General features: G+C 37.4%; 1 protein-coding gene across 5 annotated transcripts in view; it reads left to right on the plus strand.

The window, feature by feature from the left end:
• Positions 1-19,299, plus strand: part of ACOX3 (acyl-CoA oxidase 3, pristanoyl) — a 32,720-nt gene extending 13,421 nt beyond the window's left edge. For 4 of the 5 annotated variants that reach the window (XM_030491883.1, XM_030491884.1, XM_030491885.1 and 1 more), the window contains 11 exons: positions 2,804-2,900; positions 3,304-3,486; positions 4,863-4,985; positions 6,594-6,714; positions 7,202-7,321; positions 7,968-8,081; positions 9,766-9,881; positions 12,461-12,635; positions 13,088-13,155; positions 13,830-13,916; positions 18,098-19,299. In XM_030491883.1, coding sequence (XP_030347743.1) covers positions 2,804-2,900; positions 3,304-3,486; positions 4,863-4,985; positions 6,594-6,714; positions 7,202-7,321; positions 7,968-8,081; positions 9,766-9,881; positions 12,461-12,635; positions 13,088-13,155; positions 13,830-13,916; positions 18,098-18,217 — 1,324 coding nt within the window. In that variant the 3' untranslated portion in view covers positions 18,218-19,299. Of the gene's footprint in view, positions 1-2,803; positions 2,901-3,303; positions 3,487-4,862; positions 4,986-6,593; positions 6,715-7,201; positions 7,322-7,967; positions 8,082-9,765; positions 9,882-12,460; positions 12,636-13,087; positions 13,156-13,829; positions 13,917-18,097 lie in introns of those variants that run through there. The other variant, XM_030491886.1, reaches the window with a different exon arrangement.
• The last annotated feature ends 831 nt before the right edge of the window (positions 19,300-20,130 follow it).

Consider the following 20,130-nt stretch of genomic DNA (forward strand, 5'->3'; position numbering starts at 1 on the left):
GCTACTATTGGAATAGCACTGCACTCTGCTCAGCTAGTCTAGGTAGAAATATAAGTGGTACAGGTTTTTTTACCTGTGGACTACATGATGTAAAATTACACATTGCTATAGAGCCCTATGATACATATTTAAAGTGACAGCTATCTGTCTTTCTTGCTGAGAGGTCTTAATATCAGTCACACTACTTCCTATGCAGGAGAGGCCCTAAGTAGGGTAGCTTTCAAACCTATGGTCTTGTCATCACCATGTGAAATGTAGCCATTTCCCAAACTTGCTGGTACATGATATCCCCATGACTGTGTATACAGTTCCATCATCGTAAGATATTTCTTCAATGCTTTAAGGAGATTTTTCCCCTGAATGCGTTGACAGATGTGGACCATGTCTATTCACGGCGGTTTCTAGGCTAATAACCATTAGAAATGTGATCGTTGACTTCATTAAATCTTACTCTTTATTTTTAATATGTTCCAATATCAAGTTCAAATTGGCCAGTATGTCTAACAATTTCACATAGCAAAGTTCCTGGAGAAGAAGCGTAACAGGAGTTGGCAATGATCTCATGAGGTCACCTAACTCCCAGGTCCTGTAAGATTCTGCTATTATTTTCAACACTGGTGCTTATAGGCAATATATCTTATTCCTTTATACATGGGAATTTTATGTGTGATTTTTAATGGCTGGTTCTGTCTCTCTCTTTTGCTTCTTAAAGTTTTTGCCATCTTATATGCATTTATTTTGATAGCTTACAGAAAAAAATGAGGAAATAATGTCTCTGTAATGGACAATACCAAGGGAAAAATCTAAACTTTCAAAAACTCTTATTCGAACTAATTTGATTTTAAAAAACTAGATTTTTATATAATGATTGGAAATGTGTTCTGGTTCGCTAGATGTGAAAAATGTTATGAGAAGGGTATACACATGGATTTTAATCAAAATAATTCTAGGTAATCTTTTATGTGGTACAGAATTAGCTATGTTATATTTATGTCGGACAGATTATAATAAAACTTTCTATAAGATTTTTTGCTCTTTCCAACAAAGGACTTCCTCTAAATTTAACTATTTGGGATTGTATCACAACAAGTGAAGTAGGTAAAACAGTTTGGGTTATTTTGGGAGCTGTTCTGTTCAGCACACGTCTGCCACATGTTCAATATTAGTAGGCTTGAATTTCCCAAAAGTAGGTTATTAATATACAGATTTATATATTAGTAGATTGGAATTTGCTTTTTAAGATCTCTAGAGTTTCAAGCACGTATCAATACATATAATTTTCTGCTACTGCAGAGCTTTGCTAAATGAATTGAACTAATCACTCCAGTGTAAACCACAAAAGGACATTTTTCCATCTTGTTCACTGTTATTACTACCATGAATCATACTGTTCATTACACATAGGACTAAACATGCTCCAAATATGTATTTCCAAAGAGAAGGCCCAAGAGCTGGACCCCTTTACTAATCTGTGCACCAAAGGTTATACCATCTCTCTGTTAGGTCAACTCTTCTTTAGTCTGGTTTGTGATTCCAGTTTTGTCACCCATTCAATAGCTTTAAAAATAATATTTCATTGCTTTCTTTCATGCATCTTTTCCTACTTGGGAGGGATCCTTTATAAACATCCATGAAGCTTCCTTACTTTCACCACTTAGATTCCTCCTTAAAATTCTCACTTGCTCTAATGGCTTATAAAACAATGCCAACATGCTGTGGCTGGCAGGTACCATATCAAGAAAGTAGTTAGTGTGTGCCTCACCAGAAGTTTGAACACATTTGTAGCTTCTTGCCTTATGCTTGGATTGTAAGCTTCTAGGAGGAAGCACCTTTGTGTATTTCTATGGATGTCGCTAGGAAAAGAGAGCACTAAACTAGGGACCTAAACCTTGCCACACACTCTCTCCTGTAGTTAAAGTAATGAGTGATAATAGTTAAACAGCTCAAGTTCTAACATGCGTGCTATCGCTTAAAAATATTGGAGTTGCGGTACGGTTTTAGTTGTGATGGATTTTACTTGTGATATAGGGAGCAGAGAAAGTGAATTTACCCGAAAGATCTTTTTTTAATGACTTTTTTTATTTTCAGTGATCTGAAAAAAACATTAACAAAGATGAAAATGAGATTTTTTGAAATTCTGAATTTGCTTCTGTTTTACAAAGCAGTGTCTCACTGAAACTGGCACTTCATAAAGCTCTTTTTAGCATCATCAAGGCCACTGAGCAGCTGGTCCTTGGTCAGGATAGCACGCTTTTCTCTATGGCTAAGTCCAAAAATCCTATGTATCTCTAAGGCTGAATAAATTCAGTATGCAGATATGTTTCCTTGGAAACAACTCGTAATTTTAAAGCGCATGCAGCAGTACAGCCCTTATGTAATTTATTAATGTGAAAGACCTGGCTCTCATGAGCCTTATTAAATAGATCAGCCTGTATTGGCAGGAAAAAGGAATTTGCTTTGATTACAAATACAGCTTTTCAAGTGCTATTAGATACTGAGGTATTCGTGCATGGAGCTGATATTCCTGCTATTGTGCCAAGTTGCATTGCCCATTTGGGTCAAACAGTTCATACACTTTCTTCCTGAAGAATACCAATACTCAGGACATTCCGAAAGCCTTTGATCTCCCAGGCATACTCTCCTAAAACTACCCACCTGGCTTGATGAGCACTGTTTTCAGTTCAGTGATATGCCTGAGATCATTGTGCAATCCTGTCTTCATTGTGACCTTTTTTTCTGTAATGTAAACACCTCAGACCATGTCAAGGTAGATTTTACATTACTTGTGTATTTGTTTCAACAGATTTGCCATGTTCCACAGTGTCAGGATACCTAAAGAAAACATACTGAATATAGCTGGAGATGTCACACCTGAGGGGAAGTACTCAAGTTCAGTCACGGTATGAATCGAGGTTTTGTTTTATTGATACAGTTCATTAAATATACAAAGGTATAAGTAGGTTAAGAGAAAGAGCATGGGCCTCTCATTTTGGGAAGTCCTAGATACCTGAACTTAGATAAGGCTGTTGACAATTTCACCAGATAGTCAGAATGCTGTTTTTTTAATTGCCTTTCAGGGATGTCTCAACCCACCTTACTGATTTTACTGACTTCTTGCTCTTTGCGTCAAGTAGTTTAGAGAAACTACTCTGAGTCTTGCCTGAACATCTTATCTGAATGTGTCAAAACCCAAAATTGGCCAATCCAGGGGGCCTCTGATCCTGCTACAAGAGTTGTATCTTCACAGGGGGTGTAAATGAAACATTAGCCTCACCATTCAGTCTGTGCCTTTTATTCATTCAGGATGTTAAAGAGCGTTTTAGTGCAGCTCTGGGATCCTTGTCCACTGGCAGAATTTTCATCACGGCAATTTCCACTACCAATTTAAAGCTTGCCCTGTCAATAGCCATTCGCTTCTCAGCAGCTCGCCGACAGTTTGGACCAACTGATGATGAAGAAATACCTGTTCTTGAATACCAAATGCAGGTAAATACTTTGGAATTCACATCTGCAGACTTCTATATAATGGAACTCAGATTCAGAGCTACTGCAGATCAGAATAGCAACACTGGAGTTAGTGAAATCAGAGTTGTCTGTGTCACCTGAAATGTCATTCGTAGTGCAGCTAGAGGGGGGTCATTCCAACTCAAGACATTCTCCTGGCACGATCAGGCTTTTGACATAAGTTTTTGGAATAGCAAACCCCGAAACATTCGTGTTTCTCTGAAGTACCTAGAAACATTTGGTTTCTAAAATAGTAACCTTTTCAGAGAAAGACTATCTTCTATGCACACATGAAAGTATTGCAGATGTAGAAACTAGTAATTGTGTAAAAATGTCAGTGCCTCTTTTACTGCTATGCTAATTTTCTCTTTTCTTAGCCTTTATGGCTTGAAAGTATAGAAATCGATGACATTCGTTGTGGTAAAGTCTAAGATAGCACTTCTTTTGAAAGGAATAGAACGAACGTTTGCAGATTTTGCAGATGAAAAACACATTTTGCTCTGAAAAAAATAGAACAAGAGTATGTAGGGTAATTGGGAAATAGAGAAAACTCAGATCTGCTGAATGAGGAAAGTTAATGTATAAGAAGTGCTGAAAAAACCTGCCCGGTTTGTCTTTGCAAAGTGGGTGTTTTTTCCCAGGTTTGCACTTAGTCTTGCAACTTTGAAAGATTTCATGGGTTTCTAAAAACTGGTGAAAGCTGCCTTCTTTCCATCTCTTCTGTATAACCCAGGGTCTGCTTCCCACTATTCTCCAAGCCTCCATTTTTCTCAGTTTTGGCTTGTTCCATGGGCTCTGCTTGCTGAATATCTCACTCCCTTATTGCTCTACCACAAAAGCTTCCTCAAGCAGTTTTCCCATGAAGGGCTCTGAGTTGCATGGAGCAGCAAAGATGCTTTTTTTCTGCTTCCCAGCTTTGGTTTTTTTTCCACAGAGTGCAACTGGCTCTAATGTACATTGAGCACTGAACAAGCAAGTGAAGCAGTTAGAATCTCTGTCATGCTGGTACTGAAGAAACACATAAATCATGACTGGTCCCGGCATGCCAGACATTGTATAAACACAGGGCAAAAATACATCATTGGTCCCCAAAGCTCCAGTGAACTTTTACACTGGTTTAACAGAATGGTTATCACAAATTCATAAAATGCATGAACTAGAGTAATGTAACTGTGACTTGTGTATAGTACACTTCTTTATTTGTAGATGGTTATTGCTAAGTTCTCCATAAAACAGGTTTCCAATTTGAACAAAGTAAATACAAGTGGATTGGTTCAATATTATAAGATAGTTACATATATATGACTATAAAAAATATATATTGATTTGCAATCAAATCTGTTCAATTTTTATTCTAGCAATGGCGTCTTCTTCCTTATCTGGCTGCTGCATATGCCTTAGATTATTTCTCCAAATCCTTGTTTGAGAACTTTGTAGAATTTTATGCAGGCTTATTGACAAAGCAAAGGAGTCAGAGACAGGTGAGATATTTACATACTTCTTCTTTGCTGAGTTCTTGCTAAAATAAACTGAAATTGTTAGATGAAGGACCTACTTAGACATCCTAGACCATCTTAAAATCAAGAATTCTCAGTATGTCAGAAATGTGAGACGTACAAAGTAATGATTAAAGTTGCATTCAGAAAAGCATCCAGATTAGTTTTGATGGAGTAATTATATTGATTTCTGTGGGATTTAAGGTTATGTTCCCTTGCAGTGCTGTTTATCATAAATACATGATGATAATGCAAGTTCAGCTTATAACTATATAACTTATAACTTATAAATAGTACCTCAGAGGGCATATATCAAAGACTCTGTGAAATGGTACTGTTCTTAATTTCTGCACAGACTACGAGTCTGACTTAAGCTCACAGTTCGTATTCATCTATTAGGGTAAATATTTTTGGAGAAAAAGGTTAAGACTTTTGAGTCTCAATGCTGAATTCTTCATCCACAATCATACATTGGAAGTCACCCCTTTACAGAGGAAATAGTTTGATCTATCTGTCTCTGCAAGGACTGATTTTCAACCAAAATAACCACAGTGTGCTTTTTTATAGCATATAAAGTTGATTTATTTTTTAAATTTCAACAATATTAATCCTTAGGGCCTTCGTGCTGCCTCTGTATTGCTCACATCTCGCTTAAACACTGAGGCATTTTTTGGGCTAAAATAAAACTAATGAAAGATTTGTGTACTAATGCCTGGGTATTCTGGTTTCTTTTCTTTGCACAAACCTCAGAAGAATCTGTTTGTGTTTTTAAATTTGATATTTTATCTCTGGAGGTCTCCGTTGCAAACACTAATCTTAGGCAAAACAGTGGCTATCACAAAAGAAATCATGATACAAAAGAATCTGGTTATTCACAATGCTAAGAATGTAATCCTTATGAATTCCTTTGCTTTACAGGAGATCTCAAAGCAAACAAACAAACAAAAAACAACCAAGGAGTTACTCTTAAACTAGTTTTAGTACCATCAACACAATATCTCCAGAAACTGGAGTTCCAAACACATTTTCATAGGAGGGCTAACAGAGCATAAATGCAGGCTACTGTGATTCTCTGGAACTTGAGGGCATGCATTTAAGTTTTCTTACTCTGCAAAAATTGATCAATGAAAACCATGTAAGGCAGTAAATATTATAAATATTCCCTTGCTGACTGGGAGAGAGGGATTGCTTGTGACAAAGAGGGGATAGGAGCTTTCTCTGGGCATGCCATCTTCAACCACCTCCCTCTCCATCTTTGGGAGGAAAAGGTTGACAAGCAGTGAACTATCCCATGCAATGCATGTCAGCTGGCACATCTGAGCTAAGTTATACCCATGTGTCCATTACTTGGCACAAATTATTGCTGTCCTATATAAGAAAGTTAGTGCTGAAGGTTTTTCAGTTGTGGCAGGGTTTTTTTGTGGCAGCAAGCCATATACTCTACTCTCACACAGATCTCAGAAAACTTTATGTGTGTATTGCCAGTAACTCTTTCCTTCATTATAAAGCAGTACATGTAGCTATGGCCTTAATTGGCCATAAACTTACTTTGTGTAAAAGTTATTACTCATTTGTAACTTTGTTTTCACACAGATTGATTTGGGACGTGAGATTCATGCCTTATCTGCGGCCAGCAAACCACTGGCTTCTTGGACTGCTCAGCAAGCAGCCCAGGAATGCCGAGAAGCTTGTGGAGGACATGGTTACCTTGCCAGTAAGTTACAGACTACTGCATATGCTGATCAGAAGGAGAATGGTTATGTTCATGTGTTCTTTGAATGTTGTTGTGTCATGGTGTCTGAATTTTAGGAATATGTTTAGAAAGGTTTTTTTCCTCATGTCCGTGGTTTTAGAGCTCGTTTCATACCTGATACCACAAAAACCCCACTAAACCCATGCAGCATCTGCGCCTGCATTTGGACAGACTGTACATGTGATTCAGTCTTCCAAAAATAATGATACAGGCTTCATAGATGAAAACTCCCCTTGTAAGATGAATGCCACACTTTTCTAAAATCTTGCCAGTATATCCATTTTCACAAGCTGAACAGTGAGCTTTCAAGCTCATCTGCTGGTAGCAATAGCTATACATATAGGAATAGACAACTCTCTTGCATTTTGTCACAGAATAATTATTTAATCCCTCTTAGCTTCCATTAATACATTGCAATATATAGAATTGTGCACTTGTTCTTATTAAGTGAACCGTCTGGGTGAAATCCGAAATGACAATGATCCAAATTGCACGTATGAGGGAGATAACAACGTCCTACTTCAGCAAACCAGCAACTACTTGATGAGCTGGATGAATTGCATAAGAGGTAAGTTTTCATTGTGGAATCCTATGCTGGACCCAACAGTGTGTAGCTAATGGAATTAGGAGGTAATTTCATACTGAAAGCAATTGACAGTCATTTAATCATTTTGTAGAGCATAAATAATGTGCTACAGACTCCATCATATGATACATTCACAATACACAGATATTTGCTGCAAGAAATATTCTAAGTCCTGCAGAAGCTAGCTAGATGTTTTGCTATCCCCAGTTAGGTTAAGTAGTATCTTACTCCTTGAAAAGCGCAGTTTAGTTCAGTGGACCTACTCCTGAAGTTGTTGTAAGTCTGGGTACCCTCTCCTGATTGTACTTAAAACCATTTGTATTGCACAACTTGGTAGCAATATCCATCAGTTCATTTTGTAGTTCTCTAGATTTTATTTCCACTTTCTAGCAGTGCATTTCACCAGCATCTTACAGAACTGGAAAACTCAGCAATAGGTGTTAAATCTTATGGGCCTTATAGGTAGTGATGTCAGGTTTTTCAGCACTTGTTCACCAGTCCTCATTTGGGTGGACTAATTGCATCTGGCCTATCATCGAGTGTATGCATGGCTTTGTAATAGGCTTTTAGTTCCAAAGATTCTGATTTCTTTTCTCATAAATAATTTTAATTTTCTTTGGTATTTCAGATAAAGCTCCTTTTGAATCCCCTTTTGGAACAATAAATGTTTTGCAAGACTATCATCGTATCCTTGGCTGGAAATTCACAGCCATTAGTGTTGAAGATTGCATGGACTCCTCAGGTAGCCTTCTGCTGTTGTTAAACTGATTCTAGAATCTTAAATTCCTTTCCAGAGGAAAGGATCCGTAGATCTGAGATTCAACCTCTGCTATGTATTAGATATTTGTCATATTACTATTAGCTGAATTTCTTTGTATTATATGCATTTCAATTTATTAAGAAGATAATTTGCATTTCAAAGTATGTTCTATCACCCCCAGCCTCAATTCTGAAATGGGGGATAGTATCAGATATTTTTCTTACATTTTTGTTCCTCTAAAATAGCATTTGTGATCTAGGTTTGTTTGCCACTGTATTGTTGTTTTCAAGTGAAACTGTTGTAGGGAGCATTGATTGCCACTAGCTTATATCACCAAAATATCTTATTTTAGAAAACCATACAAGCAATTTAGAAATACGTTGAAAAGGCTTTAAGCATGTCTGCTTTTGACAATTGCTTTTGGTTGCATAGAGAAAAATGAGTAATAGTGAAAGAAAATTCCCTGCAGCTTTCCTGGCTTACTCTGCTATAATCAAATCAAATATGACATTAGATGGTATTCCCACTTTTATATCACTGTGAGACCAGATTGGTCCTTGGAGGCAAAAATTAACAAAGTAATGAGCAGATGATGAGATAGTGACAGAGCATTGAGCAAAAGTGAATCTGTGAATTTGAGAACATACTGGGGGAAGAAACTGCAGTCTTAATACATAAGGGGCAATCTAGTTGATTTCTAGAATTCAGTAACCACTTCAGTGCTCAAATAATTGCAAAAAATGCTGAACTTTGGATAATGATGCATAGTACCAATTGAGGTAGTATCATAATAGCTGTGGGGTAAAATCTGAATAACTTAAAAACACAAAGGCTTATAAGACAAAGACTAGCTCAAAACAACTGCTTGCTTGCTTCTTTGTTTTATGTCTCCAGCTTGTGAAATCCAGGAGAGCACAAACTGATACTTAAGCACATGTTCTCTCTTGTCTTGTAATACCTACTGTACCAGACTATAGTTTTAAAAATATCTGAATCTGTTTATTTTTCCATTCTGTTAGAAACTGGACTGTTAATTTCGGTGCCTAAATTTAGGCAGCATGTGAACACTCACAATTGCCTAAATAATATTCTACATTAAATCTTAAGGTAAGACACAAGCAAGCAGAATTCATACAAGGGCTTTATCCTGTAGTATTTTTTTTCCTTAAGAGTTACAGGCTACTTTAAACACTCTTATGTACAAAGCAGGTCATTTAAATGTGGTTACATTTAGCCACTTTTGCAATGCTAGAAGTCACGTGCTTCCACTAAATGTGGACTGCCTTCTGTTCTTTTATTCTCCAAAGCAACTGAGTACCTTGCAGATTTAACTCTTAATATGGGAAGAAAATAAAAACCTAAAAATGTTTGATCGAGTCAGAAATCTAAATTGGGCTGTGAATATACCTTGTCTTTTAGCTTGGAGTCGGTTTGAACTAGTGTATGGTCAGGCATGATATGTCTTCATTGTACAGTTACAATCTGATTATCTTGCCCAGATGTTATTTATTGCATATACAGTAATGGGCAAAGTGTCATGTTAATAGATTGGTTAATGAACACTTCCATCTTGGGTAACAAAAACTGAGACTGCAGTAAAATCTTCATGTCAGTTCTTGCATTATAAATGTGAAAGTTAAGGATTTTGCTTTTCTCTTTTTCACAGTTCCTTTAGCAGCATATAAGTGGCTGGTTTGCTACCTGCTGCGAGAAAGCGACCTAAAGCTCAGCAAGGAGAAGCAGTCTGGGCGAAGTGATTTTGAGGCAAAAAACAACTGTCAGGTAATACTTATTCAGCTTTCTTATTTTATTTACTTATTTTCATCCAGGTTTGTCAGATCCTCCTAGTTTTACCTTCTTGTGTCAGGTATAATTTCCTTAAGCATAAAGTCGAATAACTAACTAATAAAATGTAATACCTGTCTATTGTATAGAACATGATAGCAGGAGGACAGTAACCATTAGCAGAAGTCTTCCAGGACATATTTCCCTTCAGAAAAGTTGCAGGCATGTGCTGTATTGTGTCTATAATTTTGATAGCAACTGCTGAAGACTAAATCTACTACTATTAAATCTACTGCAGCATGTGATTATTACATCTCCATCTACTCTTGTGGCCAAACACATACTGTAGGAAAGAATCTTGCTCTGGCAGGTAGGTAAACTAGATGACCTAATAGGTCTTTTCCATCTCTAATTTCTATAGTGCAAAGTACTCATGAAAGATACCAAACTGACAGCATTGGAGCCTGAAAAGGAAACACTGACAATCTACATATAGCAGATCCATCCTCTCACCAGAGAGAGAGTTTTAACAGCTAGGAATGGCATAACTCCAAAATTCAGTGTGTATCCCCACGCTCCCCAAATTCTTCCAGTGATTCCATGAGAAAATCTGCCTCACATGCAAGGAAAGAACTCTTGTCATTTGTCACTGAAGAGAGATCTGTTCTGTGAAGTTAGCCAGCGTCATTCACCTTATCTGCAAAGCTCATTAAAAAACAGGAAGGAATATTCAACTCTGCACGTAGAAAGAGCCAGCCTAGCTTCACCTAGGGGATGGTCTGTGTGAAACCGCTGGTAGAGTGGAGAAAATCTTTCCTGGTTTTTACCGTAGAAGCAGATTATTAGAGAAACTCCTCAGGGTCAAATTCAGAATGCGAATTGCCAGAAATTCAAGTCTGATTGCTTGTCAGTTGGCCAGCTGTGGGGAGGCTGGTGCCAGGGCCAGTGTGTTAGAGAATGCTTTGCTCAGAAGTATAAAGGTTCTCTTTTCTTTTATGTTCAAATGTGCTAAAACTTAAAGATACTTAGGCACACAACTGGTTTTGAGATAGGCATTGATCTACCTTAGGTCATTAGCTTTTCTTTTCTTCCTACAATTCATCTTCAGGACAGCGGAATTTTATATTTTAAATGGCATGCCTCAAACACATCTGAAAATGATTTGCAAGATTTTCTTTAAATATGTATACATATTTGATTTAAAACTTTCTGGGCATGAAGAAGCACTTTTCTGTCAGCCCAGTGGCTGACTAATATATAATATTTGTTCTTGCTATGGCAGATTTGGAAGAGATTCATGGCTTATCCCTAGGTTATTTCAGTTTGGGGATGGCTTGATAGAAACAATACAGAAGTGCAAGCAAGGGTAAAGAAGGAAATAGAATTATAGGGCAGAAGAATGGGCAATTAATTCTTAATGCTTCATTTGAGATGTTAAGATTTATTTCATTCTGACTGGCAATTGGCATTCATATCTAAAAAAGTCCATCTAGCAAGGGGGAAGTCCTTCCTAAATCTGCAGAGGATAGCCATGCATTTTGCAGTTCACGCTTGTATCCGAGCTTCAACATAAGTATGTCACTGAATATCTGTCAAGAGAGAGAAGGTGATCTTTGAAATATGCCTTTTTTAAATGCCACAGTGGATTTAAATGCAAGGATGATGCAAGTATTTAAAAGAAAAAAAGGAAAACGAATCAACTAATTCTAAATGAATAAAAAAAAAACCAAACCAAACAACCCACACCTGAACAAATGGGCTAAAACTAAACACCAGTTTACAGCATTGCAACAAGTCAGCCACAACAGCAGCAGTTTCCTGTTCCCTTCTGTTCACCAACTAGAATGTTTTCAGTCAGCAGTCTATGATGGGACATATGCCATGATACAGAAAAGGTGAAGTACATAAAGTAGACAAGTGTTCCCATGTGAATACAGTTCCTTAAGGTTTTATACTCCATAATAACAGTAACTGGTGATTTGTCTTTCTGATCAGATAGTTGGCAAAAATTAGTTGGATAGTTCTTCCAAAACATATTGCAATCTATTGCAATCCATAAACAGAATCCACTCATGCTAATGCAATCAGACTATTTATTATTTGAAGGGATCGTGATAAGTTTTCAATAGGTTACTGAACCACTTTGCAGATTTTATCTGCTTCATAAAACTGTGCATAATATTAAATAAATGTAAACTTACCATTATCTTCTTCAGCAAACCTGATTCTGCATGGTCTTCTCTCTGATGAAGAGATCCTAGTCTGGGTGCAAATGCCAGATTACACCGGTAATAGGCATACAATCTGTGCTCCCTTTGGATTGGTATAAGACAGTACCCAAACTGTAACACAGTGGAAAATTAGGATCTTATTTCTGAGAGGCATTTCATGACTAACCTTTTCAAAGACAGTTTTCTTCTAGAGTTTCTTTTTAGACTTCTTTAATCTCAAGCTACATCACCAGATCTAAATCAACAAATCTCCACTAACTTCACCAGAGCGATGCCATTTTGCACCAGCTGAGGATTGGTTCCTTGTATTTTGTTACTCAGTGTCCTTCTTCTTTGTTTCCTAAGGTGTACTACTGTCGATCATTAGCCATTGCTTTTATTGAGCAAACAGTCTTACAAAGATATCATGACTACACTCATGACCCCAGCATACCATCTACTCTACAGCCAGTGCTTAAGAAACTCAGTGCTCTCTATGGACTCTGGTCTTTAAGTAAGCATCTGGCTGTGCTCTACCAAGGTGAGATCAGCTCCCTGAATATACTGTGCATGTCAGTTTATAAAAGAGTTTTGGCAGGGGGAAAGAATCCTAATTAGGATTTAGATGAGAGCATTTTCTTATTCCCTGTGTAATAAAAAACAATCATTCAAGGCAAAATTTTCAGGAGCAGGAATCTGGAGCAACATAATAACCCAAAAGAGTCTTAGCTCAGAGATGAAGGAGGGCTCACAAGTTTTGCTGTGGTCCAGTGCTTGGGGGAGAGGATGAGGGATAGGCACCAAGATGCTGTAGTGTAGCTTGTTAGTGCAAAAGGCTCCAAATGTCTTAGATCAATGGTTTTGCAGCCAACTCCAGTTACACAGGAGCATCCCTGTAGACTCTTGGATACTGAACTAATAAACTTCTTTGTAAAAGGGACTGTATCAGAGTAACCTTAACTGGCATTAGCATCTTTGTGAATGTACTTGCAGGTGGCTATGCTTCAGGTGAACAAGCTGGTAAATTTATTCAGAATGCTATTCTGGAGCTCTGCTGCAGGGTAAGCCTTCAATATTGTTTGTTGTGATTAAATAATAATATAGTATATGAATACTGAAAAAGAGATTTATCAGTTGTTCTGTACTTCAAGTATAGTACATCAATAGTTTCTGAATAACTTCCTGTAAAGTTTAGTAACTCATTGATCCTGAATCTAGTCCTAGTTTATTTACCCAAAAATGAAAACACTCATTTGTGGGTGTTATTTTATATATAACACAATCATTTATGGCCTTGCAATCTTAATGCAAAGCCAGTGAAATACTGCAGTCCAGTTCTATTTTTTTTTCTATTTATTTTATGTTAGCTCATGAGTTCTTTTTCTCAACACTGGATTATATTCTTCACAGGTAAGTGAAATTTCAATGAAGAATCTGGACATTGTTTTTACAGTTCAAAAATATGGGGGTTTATGTGTGTAAACAGTACCATCTTGGTTAAAATGTGGTTTAAAACCTATAAGCAATGGAGAAAATCATCTGAAATACAGTCTTTTTTGGCAGTTACCCTGGGAGATAAAAAACCAAAATAAATCTAGACTCCTTATCATGGGTTTCTTTTAAGTTACCAATAGCTGGTACTTTATGAAAATAATCTTTATGCCACTTTCTAGTTCACAGGTATCCATAGACAACTACAGAACTTGCCAAATGTATGTCTTCTCTTTTTAAACAGCTGAAGGATGATGCAGTTGCCCTGGTTGATGTCTTTGCTCCTCCTGATTTCATTCTCAACTCTCCCATTGGTAAAGCTAGTGGAGAGGTAAGAAAACCCATTTTAAAATTTGTAAGTTTAATCATTAAGAAGAGCGTTGCCTGTAAACAGCCATAACACTTCACAGCTACAAAAGAAAAGGAAGACACTTTTTCAGTGGAAAGTTCCAGAGTTAAATTGATGTCAGCAGAAAATGACATTTTGCATTTTCTGGAGATAGGCTTCAATGAGAAACTCATTCAGCACTGCTCTAATTTGCTCTTGTGGGTATCTGTGCTGCTGAATAACAACAGTAAAATTATACCACCTCCTAAGATTCCTTAAGGAGTAACGTGTCTTTAGTATATAGCTTAATACCTTGGAGAGGTAGTAAGATTTATTTCTTCTCTGCCTAGGAGTTTGCTACCCATATTGGTATTCACATTACACTCAGTTTGTCTGATGTGCATGTAGATGGTGTAGAAATTATTTCGTCCTTTTGATTCTTCATTAAATGTGTATTTTAATACAAGAAAGGGAAATTTAAAACTTGTTCCAGGTAAAAATTATATAAAAAAATTGCACAATTCTTTAAGAATTCTGTTTATCTAGTGGGAATTCTAAGATACAGAGAGTATCTTGTACTAACCAAGGACAAGATTACCCAAGGGAACTCAGTAATCTTAATACAGACTTGAAGGATGTTGTTTTGTTAGCACCTCTCCTTGCTTTAATGAATATATAATCCATCCTTGTTAAGCCTGAGAGATATTTTTTTGTATAGTCTAAATTACACAAAGCAGGAGTTGAATTAGTAGTATAAGAATGGCCATACTGGTTCACAGAATACTCTGTAACTGACAGAGAAGGATGGCCAAGGAAAACACTGCATGAAACAGATGAAATATGAAGGTGTTCTTTCCCTGGTGTCTCAGCTGTTAGCAGTTGGTAATTTAAGAAATACCTCATGCTATAGGTTGTATTTGAATCACTGTGTTTAATAGTCACAGATGTATCTATCCTCCATTCATTTTTCCCATCCATTTCCAAATTCGTCTGTCTTTTGGCTTCCAAGACACCGTAATTTCTATAATTTGATTATGAGTATTGTGAAAAAGTACTTCCTAGTCCCAGTCCATATATGTTTATTATCTGCGGAGGCCTTTTAATTCCTCTGACAGGCCTTGGTTTCATTCTCTGTATCTTTCCTGGTTCTGCCATATCCTTTCTGAGGTGTCATAACCAGATCTACAAGCAGGATTCAGGACGTGGTTGCACCATGGATTTGGCTATACTCAAGTCATGGTCCCTCTCTGCTTTTTTTTCCTTGACATACTCAAAGAAGAGTTGTATTTCATTCCAAAGTCTCAGCAAACCAAAATTCTTGCTTACTGGCCAACCCTACTCAGCAGGGCCAAGCTGTGGGATAACTGTTATGCAGAGACTGGTGTCACAGTACGGTAGTTTGGTTTAGTGTGGATAGACCCTGTAGAGAATCACTAGAGCCTGGGGAGACTGCCAGGATCTTTGACAGGATTGCTGAGTCAAGTGTACTCAGTGCTTTTCAATATTCTCTGTGTCTTCACATCTAAAGTTGTCCATCGTTCCCATGGTGATCAAGGAATACAGAAGGCAGCCCAGATGTTTCTAACGAGACGCTGACCTAACAGAATGATTACTTTGGTAACACAGTCTTTACAAATAAAGGAGGAAAGGCTAGCTCTACGTATCCAGCCATCTCAACAACAGGACAGTAATCATCACTGGAAACTTTGTTTCCGTTTCTGTAGATTTTTGAGGATTAAATTAATGAAAAAGGTCACAGGAGGCAAACTCTAACGGTAACTCTAAGAGAAGGAACATCATCTGTAAGAATGTTAAGACTGTCTGCATTGGCCAAAAGCCCATTTTCACTCATTATTCTGTCTCTAACAGAAGCTGTGAGCAGATGCTATAAGCAGGAATATAAAATATGGTGCAAGTACACAGTGATCTGTTCCTAGAATACTACCCACTTTCTAACAGTCAGCTGGAGATTTCTTATCAGCAGCTGATAAAGCTGTCATGTAATGGATTTGGCTATCTACTCTTTGGCTAGCTCTTAGCTCGTACAAACAAGGAAGCCACAGAGGCTTACTAATAGTAGAGATTAATTTTAGAGATTAATATGAGGAATATAATATATGAGACATGCAGATGGGACTCTAAAAAATACTGACTTCCTTGTATACAAATATTTGTTAAGGGTTTTTTCAATTCATTGAGTCATATTGAGAAAATAATATAAGCAGTGGTATCCAAACCATGTTCTGCAGAATTCAGGAAGGTTTCCTGAACTGCCTTTAAGCCTGTGGTTTTCAACTTGTGTAAACATTTTCAACTGAAATTTGAAAAAGGCTGCCAATCCCTCACTCAAAGAAAATACTTAATAAAGCTCCTTGTCTCCTGGCTGTCTATATTTAATTCATTGCTATCTTTGCAACTTCTAAAACCCAATGCAAACATTTTAGTAAAAATTACAGTATGATAATAAATTATCCAAGCATAACAGGAAAATTAATTTAATTCAGGATAACCTGTGTTGTACTGCAGCAGAGTGCCTTGCACCATGAGCCACAGATCAAAATTGGAGCAGAAGAAGTTTCCAAATTTCTTATGGGCAGATTTAAGCACTAAATAAGGATTCAGAATCTCTTTAAAAGAAACTTTGATGATGTGGACAGCATTTCCCCATAGAAGCTTTGACAATCTCAGCTTAAGTATACGAAGTTCTCACCATATTTATTTCAAGATTAATTCAAAATTGTTAGACAATATTAAATCAAACTTGGAATGGAATAAATAGTTAACACTAGTTCATGTAATCAAGGTAAAAATATATTTTTTATTAATTACATGGGCTGCATCAAAAGAAGTGTGACCAGCAGGTCGAAGGAGGTGATCCTGCCCCTCTACTCTGCTCTCGTGAGACCTCACTTGGAGTATTGTGTACAGTTCTGGTGTCCTCAACATCAAAAGGACATGGAGCTGTTGAAGCAAGTCCAGAGGAGGGCCATGAGGATGATAAGAGGGCTGGAGCACCTCCCATGTGAAGACAGGCTGAGGAAGTTGGGGCTCTTAAGCCTGGAGTCGAGAAGGCTGCGTGGAGACCTCATAGCAGCCTTCCAGTATCTGAAGGGGGCCTACAGGGATGCTGGGGAGGGACTCTTCATTAGGGACTGTAGTGATAGGACAAGGGGGAATGGGTTAAACTTAAACAGGGGAAGTTCAGGTTAGATATAAGGAAGAAGTTCTTTACAGTGAGGGTGGTGAGGCACTGGAATGGGTTGCCCAAAGAAGTGGTAAATGCTCCATCCCTGGCGGTGTTCAAGGCCAGGTTGGTCAGAGCCTTGGGTGATGTGGTCTAGAGTGAGGCATCCCTGCCCATGGCAGGGGAGTTGATACTAGATGACCTTAAGGTCCTTTCTAACCCAAACCATTCTATGATTCTATGATGTAAGGACAAGCCATCGTTTGATGCAGAAGAAAGGCTTTTCACTTTATGTCACTAACTGCTTTTATACTATGCTAATATTGTATTATATTGTACTGCAGCTTACTGCTGAATATAAGGCCTTTCTTTCCTCATATTTCTAGGATGTTATTTAAAGCTTTAAGCGTCACGTAATTATGAACTGCCAAATATTGCTAAAATTATACTTTTGCAGCATGTACTTCCCATATGCTGTTTTTAAACTGTTCCACATAAAATTGAAAATTGATGAAGATGATGAATTAACAATCTGCTTATGAGAGAAGTCTTTCTTAGGCTTAGATCGAACAGTTCACATCTGGGAGAGAAGTTATGTTACTTTCCAGAAATGTGTTGAAATAAAGGTAAAACCAGACATGCACGACTACTTTCAGACACAGTCCTCGGGTTTGGACAGAACAAAGATTAGATTAATATAACCTGGTTTCCAAATTGCTACCTTTGATAATACAACTCATGTCAAGTTGAAACCAAGAAATTATAAAGGTTACTGTTTTCCTGCTCTCATGCCAAGGATGGTCTAAATGATTTTCACAGATACCTGATTACTGTACTTAGAAATTTTGTGTTTATTCTTGCCTGTACATAATTACTCACATTTATTATCTAGAAATTCAATCAAAATCTCATTTTTAACCAGTAAGATAATTTCTCTTACAGAATTTTTCTTTGGTTTATTTTCCATATGAATTAATCCTTTTTTATTATTATTTTGCAGCTATATAAAAATATGTGGGCAGAGATCCTTCAAGGCAGCAAAACTCTGAACAGACCTTCATGGTGGGCAGAATTATGTATTAATAAACCTGTTATAGGCAGGCTGAGGTCAAGACTGTAAACCAAACAGCTTGCAAGAGGCTGGATGAGCCCAAGATGGATACTTATTTCAAACATCAGGAGGAAATGAGACCATATGTCAAACACTGAAAATGAAGGAGATGATTTTCATAGAGAAGTGCCAAGTTTTGAAGTAACTTTGAAATTGAAGTCCAACTTGGTCTCAGGGCCTGTTAACAAAATAATGGCAGGAGCAAGAGCAGAAGATAGTCACAGAATGAATCATAGAATGGTTTAGGTTGGAAGAGGCCTTAAAATGCATCTGGTTCCAACCCTCTGCCATGGGCAGGGGCACCTTCCACTAGACCAGGTTGCTCAAATCATCTGCACACTTAATTAAATACAAAATCAGATACAAAAAAATGAAGATTTATTATGATCTCTGCTTTGCAAAGTTCCTATAAAAGGTATGTTCCAATCAGTCTCTTGACTTTACTGTCATACTACAGAAGTTAAGTAATTAAAAAATATTTCCCACCAGGGATTATGAGTAAGCTGAACAAAAGCAAAAACAATTTAGGACAAGCCATACAGAAGCTTTATTATGATCATACTGGGAGAACATTCAAAGAGCATCTCCCCCTCTGCTCCCCTGTTCTCAGCCAACTGATTGCAGAGACCCAACCTATATACTGTTTCAGAAAAAAAATAAAGAGTTGAGGAAAAGCAATCATTTCAATGCTAACAAAGCCAGATATCCATCCCTGGAGGCTACTTCTTAGGTAGCTTGCTAACAACTGCCCCAATTCCAAGGAATCAAACGGTAAATAACATGACGATATGACAAGATGGCTCTTGGTGGAGCCTGTATTAGTGGCACACCCCGTGTTATCTTATCTCAGAAGTGGGAAGTTGGAAACTATCAATCACAGACTCTTAGCTTTTAGTAAAGATAACTTCTTAGCCAGAGATCTTGATCTTAAATAGTGATAATTTTACCACCAGAAGTTCAAGGTCAGTTAAAGATGATGACCCTCAAAACGCTTCAGTAAAAATAAAAATAGCCAGCAAAGAAATATCTAAAAATGATGAAACCATTGTTTATGTTGGGAAAATGAATAAAAGTGATCTTGTTAAACCTTACCTCTCTTTTTTTAATGAACTTTTTTTTTTTTTGCCAGAGATAGTCAGTGTTGCCTGTGTTTTTTCTGCCTTTATTCTTTTCTAATGAGGTACCATAATTCGGGATGTCTAGTTATTGAACTGTGGGAAACAGTCAGAAGTTTAGCTGCCTTTGCTGAAAAGAACCCCAGTATAATGTGTTTAGTTTTTTTGAACTGTTTTGCCTCTTTTAATAATGACCAATAGGTGGCATCATCCCATGGGAAAAAAAAAACAAATAGATCCATACAGCTAAATACCTATCATTAGATATTATGGAATCATGGAGTCTCATGATTATCTTCACTTATTTTCTATATCGATAGACAATCCAGGAAGTGTCTTCTGCTTGCATTTGTGCAGACTTGGAAGAAGTAGGCAGAACACATTATGCCCAATATCCAGTGTGAACACCAGGATCTCTGACGGTAAGACAGGCAAATGGGGAGGAGCTGCCCTGCTACATAAAACACACAGACCAGTAGCGTTGATCTGTAACTCCACATTTTGTACTATCAATCGATCAGGAGCATTATTTCACTGTCTTACATGTGTGCAATTTTGCCATCACCTCTGACCTCTTCATAAGCGATATGATCTTTTCCTGCCTCCTTCCTCATGGCTGGGAAACAGAGATTTACTATACGTAAATCTTGCATATAAACTGTAAGTGTATTTATGAGGCCTTTGTGGCCTAGAATTAAAAACAAAGGTGTTTGGCATGTAGCTTAAGCCACCTTTATAAAAAAAAAATACCCTGAGAAATCAGCCATGTCAGAGTAGAACAGAACTAAAGACCCAGTAAGCCCCAAG

The sequence above is a fragment of the Strigops habroptila genome, chromosome 7 (assembly GCF_004027225.2).
Source record: "Strigops habroptila isolate Jane chromosome 7, bStrHab1.2.pri, whole genome shotgun sequence".
Classification (NCBI taxonomy): domain Eukaryota; kingdom Metazoa; phylum Chordata; class Aves; order Psittaciformes; family Psittacidae; genus Strigops; species Strigops habroptila.